We start from the raw sequence: 9,346 nt of genomic DNA, 5'->3' as shown, positions 1-9,346 counted from the left end.
GGACTTACTAAACACACATGTTTAGTTTGTCAATTATGTCTGAGTGTTGGAGTGTGTCCATGGCTATTAGTACATTTTAAAAAAACAAGAAAATGTTGCCATCTGGTTTGCTTAATATAAGGAATTTGAAATGATTTATACTTTTACTTTTGATACTTAAGTATATTTTAGCAATTACATTTACTCTCGATACTTAAGTATATTTAAAACCAAATACTTTTAGACTTATACTCAAGTAGTATTTTACTGGGTGACTTTTACTTTTACTTGAGTCATTTTCTATTAAGGTATCTTTACTTTTATTACAGTATGACAATTGGGTACTTTTTCCACCATTGCATATACGAGAGGGTCAAAACCGCAATGTATCATGGGTAAATTGTGACTGATTGACTGATCTACAAATAATGAGTCGTTACGTATGATGCAAGGTGATTCGTAGATCAGTCAGTCGGGAGTGCAGTCGTTTCGATGCTCTCCAACTATGGCCAGTCTTTTCACGGCACTTTGATACAAAGTGATTTTCGTAGCAGATTAGAAGAGCTAACCCTAACCCTTTTCCTAACCTTAACCTCAATCCTAAACTGCTACGTTAATTCTCCTAACCTGCTAGGAAAAATTCACTTTGGTATCGAAGTGCCGTGAAGAGTGTTGCCCCTACCAGCAGGAAAATAAGTGACAAAATGGATTGCAATGACACAACCGACCACTGGATGGAGCCAGAGACACGTTTAACAGAGAAGCCTCTGTTCTAGAACTGCCTAGTTTGTTGTGGTCTGACAAAATGGTGGGAAATTAATAAAATAAGGAATGTAAACATATTATCAGTAATATCCAGTAAATCTAGTGCCCGAAATCAGGCACTGTAAGCTTAATTGGTTTAAACACCAAAACTATGTTTCAAGTGAGAATTTGGCAAGTCTGAAGCCAAAAATAAAATAAAAGATTGCCTACTTCACCCATATTTTATTTTTGCAAAAAAAAGTAGTGTGTAGTTCCAGTAGTTAGCTACACAGCTGCATGGCAACAAAAAGTAACTAACTACTGACAAAAATTAACCAAGGTTTAAATGTAGTTCAACTACCATCAAGCTACTGCAAAGCCATGTAGTTCACTACTCCCCAACACTGATATATCTTTCATTTGTTGAATAAAGAAGAGTTTTCAGAGGTTCTTTAGCTTGCTATGCTGAAAGTGGATCCATCCATCGAAAACAAGAGGGATTAACTGATATGGAACTATCTGAATAATTGCTTTGCATGCATAAACTTGATTATAGAGATACGGGAGTGGCTTAACTTCTCCATGTCGTGTTAGCATAGTGCTAACCCCCTGAACAAGGCCATGTGCCGTGTGTCATTGTACTGAGCCGTTACATTGACCCACGGTGGTTAAACTAACTATGACCTTAATGGACTTGGTATAACAGCTTATTAGTGTGTGTGTGTGTGTGTGTGTGTGTGTGTGTGTGTGTGTGTGTGTGTGTGTGTGTGTGTGTGTGTGTGTGTGTGCGTGTGTGCGTGTGTGCGTGTGTGTGCGTGTGTGCGTGTATGTGTGCCTGTCCTCTAGTTAGTCATGAATATCTCAGTACATTAATATCATCAAGTACAGTACATTAGTATCATTAAGTAGTTTATTCGTAAAAAAAAAACATTTTTTTATCCAAGAATGGCTCAGAATCAAGCTGATTTTAACAGAGAGAACCCGTAGATGAAATGCCATGACTGCAGTAGAAGTCAGAAAAGACAACAGATCATTTCATTTACACAGTTACTGTTCTTCTTATTGCCATTATTCCAACCATGATGGCAAAACTACTTCTGAATATGTGTACGTCAACATGACTTCAGACATCCACCATTTTGAAATGCTATCGGAATACTGAGATTATGCCTTGACATGTGGGGGTGGACCCTTGCCCAGAACGTGTGTAGGGTGTGGTGGTAGAGAGTGCCCTGGGGGTGGCCCATGGCCATGGGGGCGAGGGTGTGGGTGGGGGTGATAAGGGGGTGGGAAGGGGCAAAGAGGGTGGATAGAGGGGGGGATTTTCACAAAGCCGTGACAGTGGGGGAAGGGGAACTCTCCATGGGGACCAGGGGGTGGGTTATGGGGACCAGGGGGTGGATTATGGGGACCAGGGGGTGGGTTATGGGGACCAGGGGGTGGGCTATGGGGACCAGGGGGTGGACCTTCGTCGCCTGGAGGTGGGCCTGGTAGTGGGCCTGGTTTGCCTGGCTTGTGTACCCAGGGAGGGAGGTGATGTTTGATGCCAGGATGGGTGTGGTGTCCGGAGCGGTGTGGTGGGTGTCCACACCCCCTTCCAGGGGTACGGGGAGAACTGGCGTTCTGCCATGGAAACAACAAAAGGAACCATTAGAGGAGGGCTGGCACCATATTTTGTAATTATATGTTTTCGGGATGTATTTATGTGAGTGTTAAAAGTGGCTTACAAGAGCTTCGTAGATCTCACAGTTGACATCCACCTGGCCATTCCCCAGCAGTGTGGATTTACAGAGCCCATGGCGCTAGAGAGAGAGACAGCAGACAGAGACCAAAGTCAGAGACCGGGACCCGAGACCCGTGACCAAAGTCAGAGACAGAGACCAGAGACCCGAGACCCGAGACCCGAGACCGGAGACAGAGGACAGAGACCAAAGTCAGAGACAGAGACCCGAGACCGGAGACAGAGACCAAAGTCAGAGACAGAGACCCGAGACCCGAGACATGAGACCAAAGTCAGAGACAGAGACCCGAGACCGGAGACAGGAGACCAGAGTCAGAGACAGAGACCAGAGACCGGAGACAGGAGACCAGAGTCAGAGACAGAGACCAGAGACCAGAGACCAGAGACCAGAGACCAGAGACCAGAGACCAGAGACCAGAGACCAAAGTCAGAGACAGAGACCCGAGACCGGAGACAGAGACCAAAGTCAGAGACAGAGACCCGAGACCAGAGACATGAGACCAAAGTCAGAGACAGAGACCCGAGACCGGAGACAGGAGACCAGAGTCAGAGACAGAGACCAGAGACCCGAGACCGGAGACAGGAGACCAGAGTATGATGATGGTAATACGTGAGGAGTGAGAATGAGGAGGAGGAGCGTAGCTAGTTGCCTTACAGCTTCATCGGGGCACAGTGGCTTGCAAGCCTGTGTATCTATCCTGCTCTTGGCATTACACTCAGTCTCCACGATGGCCAACTCAGCGTTGTAGTACATTCCAGTCATCATCATGTACTAGGAAAGGGAGAGAGACATGACCTACAGATGTAGGATCTTCATTTGATCACTTTATTGCAGGAGAACTGTCCTGCAATGCAGGAAATGTAAAACTGATAGTGTATTTGAGGTTTAAAAAGGCATTTGAAGTTTGTAATTTCCACTTTGAAATTTCAGGCTTAATTTTCCTACAAATATGTCCGTTCATTATAATCCACATAATAATTAACATTTTCTGTTGCTGCAGGATTATTTTCCTGCTGTAGCAAACTGGCTCAAATTAGGATCCTACATCTGTACAGGTTTAGACAGACAGGGGAGACCTACTTAATTTCCCAAACAAACACTCCAAATAGCATGTTACACTGTTGGCAGTGGTAGGATTCCTTGAACACTCTAAGCAGTGTGTTACGTCATGTCAGACTTATCCCTGAAACAGTGACCGGTTTTGACTAGATAGGACCCAAACGGGTTTTGGATTGTGTACCAAGAGAAGTACAGGGAGATAATCCTAATACATCACCATACCCCAGATATTATCCTCCCCACTTCCATCAGTTTGAAGTAGGAGGTGTAGTTGTGGTCCATGTTGAACTGCCTGAGGCCTGCCTTCACACTCTCTAGGCCCTCGGGGCTATGCAGGGGCAGCAGAACGGGGCAGTCCGGACACATTCTGATCACCTTCTCAGCAGAAACTTCATCAAATCAAATTAAACTTGATTAAAAAAAAATGCACACAACCATTTTTGGAGGTAGACTTACTCACTTACTGTACTGCGTATAAAAAAAGGAGACATGTACTGTGTTTTTTGGTGGCGTGCGCTGCAGTAGACTAGGGTAACGTTACATACCTGGTTCAGTGTTGCAGGAGTGTTTAGAGACCTCTGCAATGCCTTCTGTGATGCTCAGGGTCACATTGCAGTGGGCATTCACTTGCTGCATGAGGGAGACACAACATACATTTCTGCTTAGTCATCCGTTTGTACAGGTGTCTCTCTCTACAGGACTGGTATGTATCACTACAGGTGTCTCTCTCTACAGGACTGGTATGTATCACTACAGGTGTCTCTCTCTACAGGACTGGTATGTATCACTACAGGTGTCTCTCTCTACAGGACTGGTATGTATCACTACAGGTGTCTCTCTCTACAGGACTGGTATGTATCACTACAGGTGTCTCTCTCTACAGGACTGGTATGTATCACTACAGGTGTCTCTCTCTACAGGACTGGTATGTATCACTACAGGTGTCTCTCTCTACAGGACTGGTATGTATCACTACAGGTGTCTCTCTCTACAGGACTGGTATGTATCACTACAGGTGTCTCTCTCTACAGGACTGGTATGTATCACTACAGGTGTCTCTCTCTACAGGACTGGTATGTATCACTACAGGTGTCTCTCTCTACAGGACTGGTATGTATCACTACAGGTGTCTCTCTCTACAGGACTGGTATGTATCACTACAGGTGTCTCTCTCTACAGGACTGGTATGTATCACTACAGGTGTCTCTCTCTACAGGACTGGTATGTATCACTACAGGTGTCTCTCTCTACAGGACTGGTATGTATCACTACAGGTGTCTCTCTCTACAGGACTGGTATGTATCACTACAGGTGTCTCTCTCTACAGGACTGGTATGTATCACTACAGGTGTCTCTCTCTACAGGACTGGTATGTATCACTACAGGTGTCTCTCTCTACAGGACTGGTATGTATCACTAATATTATTAAACGTTCGGTTGGCCATTCTTGTGTAGTGGCTTACCGTTTCATGATGTTGACGGATGTCACACTCTTCAAAAGATTTTGGGTTGATGATGTGACAGGTTGTTTCCTTGAGGTCCAGGTCCAGGTGCAATTTACAGTCAGATTCTAGACCCTGGAATAGAGAGGAGAGGAGAGGGGAGAGAGGAGAGAGGAGAGAGGAGAGAGGAGAGAGGAGAGAGGAGAGAGGAGAGAGGAGAGATGGAGAGATGGAGAGAGGAGAGATGGAGAGAGGAGAGATGGAGAGATGGAGAGAGGAGAGGAGAGATGGAGAGAGGAGAGGAGAGAAGGAGAGAGGAGAGAGGAGAGAGGAGAGAGGAGAGATGGAGAGATGGAGAGAGGAGAGGAGAGATGGAGAGATGGAGAGAGGAGAGGAGAGATGGAGAGAGGAGAGGAGAGGAGAGATGGAGAGATGGAAGAGGAGAGGAGAGATGGAGAGAGGAGAGGAGAGATGGAAAGAGAGTAGAGGAGAGGAGAGATGGAGAGAGGAGAGAGTAGAGATGGAGAGAGGAGAGGAGAGATGGAGAGAGAGTAGAGGAGAGATGGAGAGATGGAGAGAGTAGAAATGGAGAGAGGAGAGAGTAGAGATGGAGAGAGGAGAGATGGAGAGGGGAGAGGAGAGATGGAGAGAGGGTAGAGGAGAGATGGAGAGAGAATAGAGGAGAGATGGAGAGAAGGTATAGGAGAGATGGAGAGAGGGTAGAGGATAGATGGAGAGAGGGTAGAGGAGAGATGGAGAGAGGTTAGAGGAGAGATGGAGAGAGGGTAGAGGAGAGATGGAGAGAGGGTAGAGGGGAGATGGCGAGAAAGTAGAGGAGAGATGGAGAGATGGAGAGAGGAGAGGAGAGATGGAGATATGGAGAGATGGAGAGAGGGTAGAAGAGAGATGGAGAGATGGAGAGAGGGTAGAGTAGAGATGGAGATAGGTTAGAGGAGAGATGTAGAGATGGAGAGATGGAGAGAGGGTAGAGGAGAGATGGAGAGATGGAGAGATGGATAGAGGAGAGATGGAGAGAGAGGAGATGGAGAGAGGGTAGAGGAGAGATGAAGAGAGAATAGAGGAGAGATGGAGAGAGGGTAGAGGAGAGATGGAGAGAGGGTAGAGGGGAGATGGAGAGAGGGTAGAGGGGAGATGGATAGAGGAGAGATGGATAGAGGGTAGAGGAGAGATGGCGAGAGGGTAGAGGAGAGATGGAGAGAAGGTAGAGGAGAGATGGAGAGATGGAGAGAGAATAGAGGGGAGACGGATAGAGGCGAGATGGAGAGAGGGTAGAGGAGAGATGGATAGAGGGTAGAGGAGAGATGGAGAGATGGAGAGAGAATAGAGGAGATATGGATAGAGAGATGGATAGAGGGTAGATGGATAGAGGGTAGAGGATAGATGGATAGAGGAGAGATGGATAGAGGAGAGATGGAGAGAGAATAGAGGAGAGATGGAGAGAGGAGAGATGGAGAGAAGGTATAGGAGAGATGGAGAGAGAGTAGAGGAGAGATGGAGAGAGGGTAGAGGAGAGATGGAGAGATGGAGAGAGGGTAGAGGAGAGATGAGAGAGGAGAGATGGAGAGAGGGTAGAGGAGAGATGAAGAGAGGAGAGAGGAGAGATGAAGAGAGGGTAGAGGAGAGATGGAGAGAGGGTAGAGGATAGATGGAGAGAGGGTAGAGGAGAGATGGAGAGAGGTTAGAGGAGAGATGGAGAGAGGGTAGAGGAGAGATGGAGAGAGGGTAGAGGAGAGATGAAGAGAGGGTAGATGAGAGATGGAGAGAGGGTAGAGGAGAGATTAAGAGAGGGTAGAGGAGAGATGGAGAGAGGAGAGAGGAGAGATGGAGAGAGGGTAGAGGAGAGATGAAGAGAGGGTAGAGGAGAGATGGAGAGAGGAGAGATGGAGAGAGGGTAGAGGAGAGATGGGGAGAGGGTAGAGGAGAGATGGAGAGAGGAGAGAGGAGAGATGGAGAGAGAGTAGAGGAGAGATGAAGAGAGGGTAGAGGAGAGATGAAGAGAGGAGAGATGGAGAGAGGGTAGAGGAGAGATGAAGAGAGGGTAGAGGAGAGATGGAGAGAGGGTAGAGGAGAGATGGAGAGAGGAGAGAGGAGAGATGAAGAGAGGGTAGAGGAGAGATGGAGAGAGGGTAGAGGAGAGATGGAGAGAATAGAGGAGAGATGAAGAGATGGTAGAGGAGAGATGGAGAGAATAGAGGAGAGATGGAGAGATGGAGAGATGGAGAGAGAGTAGAGGAGAGATGGAGAGAGGGTAGAGGAGAGATGAAGAGAATAGAGGAGAGATGGAGAGATGGAGAGAGGGTAGAGGAGAGATGGAGAGGAGTGATGAAGAGAGAATAGAGTAGAGATGGATAGAGGAGTGAAGGTAGAGTAGAGATGAAGAGAGGGTAGAGGAGAGATGGAGAGAGCGAGTGACACAGTGAAAATACGTTGACTATACTGTTTCCTCCCTTACTCTTGTTACCATATATCCAGGAAGGAGAGAAAACACTGAATTAAGAATTACAGAAGAAAGTAGAGAGAGAGAGAGGTCTTTTCATCTTAAAACTTTTGGAACTTGAAATGAGTGACAAAAAGAGCTCATTCGTCATCTCTTCACACACTTTCATCAAGATCAACAAGTTCTGAGAGAAGAGAAATAAGATAGGCCTCGTACAGTAGTTCTCTATCTTTCTCTCTTTCCAAAATGCCCCCATACCAATGACGGCGTCCCAGTGGTCTGAAGTGTGTCTGATACACAGTGTCTGATACACAGTGTCTGATACACAGTGTCTGATACACAGTGTCTGATACACAGTGTCTGAAACACAGTGTCTGATACACAGTGTCTGATACACAGTGTCTGATACACAGTGTCTGAAACACAGTGTCTGATACACAGTGTCTGATACACAGTGTCTGATACACAGTGTCTGATACACAGTGTGTGATACACAGTGTCTGAAACACAGTGTCTGATACACAGTGTCTGATACACAGTGTCTGATACACAGTGTCTGATATACAGTGTCTGATACACAGTGTCTGATACACAGTGTCTGATACACAGTGTCTGATACACAGTGTCTGAAACACAGTGTCTAAAAACACAGTGTCTGATACACAGTGTCTGATACACAGTGTCTGATACACAGTGTCTGAAACACAGTGTCTGATACACAGTGTCTGAAACACAGTGTCTGATACACAGTGTCTGATACACAGTGTCTAAAAACACAGTGTCTGATACACATTGTCTGATACATAGTGTCTGATACACAGTGTCTGATACACAGTGTCTGATATACATTGTCTGATACACAGTGTCTGATACACAGTGTCTGATACACAGTGTCTGAAACACAGTGTCTGATACACAGTGTCTGATACACAGTGTCTGATACACAGTGTCTAAAAACACAGTGTCTGATACACATTGTCTGATACATAGTGTCTGATACACAGTGTCTGATACACAGTGTCTGATATACATTGTCTGATACACAGTGTCTGATACACAGTGCAGAAAAAGGAGTGGCCACTAATAAAGGAAATCCCCTGAGAGTACTGAGATGCAGTCCAGTCTAAAGATACCACAATCCCAACAAACACCATGTAAGCCCCCCCATCAACCCCTGACCCCTACAACCCTTTACAGCCCACCCCCCTTTCAACCCCTGACCCCTACACCCCTTTACAGACCCCCCCCACCAACCCCTGACCCCTACACCCCTTTACAGACCCCCCCCCACCAACCCCTGACCCCTACACCCCTTTACAGACCCCCCACCCCCCCTCTTCCTCCTGCACCCACCTTCTCCACTGTGCTGGAGGTTATGTTACTGAGCTGGAACTTGTATCCATGGAAATGTTTATTGTTGATGCTGAGCATGGCCAACCTCGCGCCTGGCTCTTTTTCGTTCTCATCGCAGCTCCAGTGGCGTCCACTGGTGTCCCGCGTTGGCACAGTGGCACAGTTCAGTGCACACACTGTCAGGACGGATAGAATAACCAGTCCCCTCATAGTAGCGCACGTTGAATAAAGGGGCACGGCAGCCTGAGGCACTTATTTATACAAACTACGGTCTGTATGGTTAACCGTAACAGGAGGGAGATAACACGAGTATAGGCTCAGACTGCTTTCTGCATGCTGCCAAAGTCAATGCAAAGTAAACAGAGGACAAAAGGTTTCTGGGCAAGTTTGTGTCATTGACAGTGTTGCGAAATTGATCACTCAAAATCCTGGGAATACGTTTTGTCACATATTTAATTTTGTCAATATGTGTTACTTTAGTCATTTTTCGTCAAACTTCTAATATGTTTTTTAAGGGTTTACAGATTTTTATATATTAGAAAATTCAATGTCAACAATGTGAACTTTGT

At 46.2% G+C, this 9,346-nt stretch overlaps 1 protein-coding gene across 1 annotated transcript; it reads right to left on the bottom strand.

Moving 5' to 3' along the window:
- Positions 1-1,619: 1,619 nt before the first annotated feature.
- Positions 1,620-9,089, bottom strand: ahsg1 (alpha-2-HS-glycoprotein 1). Its single transcript, XM_071346691.1, has 7 exons — positions 8,778-9,089; positions 4,988-5,101; positions 4,070-4,154; positions 3,747-3,913; positions 3,120-3,236; positions 2,451-2,525; positions 1,620-2,346 (listed from the first exon to the last, which is right to left on the bottom strand). The coding sequence occupies exons 1-7, from the start codon at positions 8,985-8,987 to the stop codon at positions 1,888-1,890; spliced, it is 1,227 nt and encodes a 408-aa protein (XP_071202792.1). The 5' UTR covers positions 8,988-9,089; the 3' UTR covers positions 1,620-1,887.
- Between the last annotated feature and the right edge of the window lie 257 nt (positions 9,090-9,346).

The sequence above is a fragment of the Salvelinus alpinus genome, chromosome 16, assembly GCF_045679555.1.
Source record: "Salvelinus alpinus chromosome 16, SLU_Salpinus.1, whole genome shotgun sequence".
NCBI lineage: Eukaryota > Metazoa > Chordata > Actinopteri > Salmoniformes > Salmonidae > Salvelinus > Salvelinus alpinus.
The sequence above is the reverse complement of the archived record's forward strand: the minus strand, read 5'-3'. Positions and strand labels throughout refer to the sequence as shown.

Excerpts from the sequence above, each read along its gene's own strand:
- ahsg1 (XM_071346691.1), bottom strand. The coding sequence starts at position 8,987 with ATGAGGGGACTGGTTATTCTATCCGTCCTGACAGTGTGTGCACTGAAC. Across the intron at positions 5,102-8,777 it reads CCTCCAGCACAGTGGAGAAG|GGTCTAGAATCTGACTGTAA; the intron begins GTGGGTGCAGGA and ends TCTCTATTCCAG. Across the intron at positions 2,526-3,119 it reads CACTGTGCCCCGATGAAGCT|CGCCATGGGCTCTGTAAATC; the intron begins GTAAGGCAACTA and ends CTCTCTCTCTAG.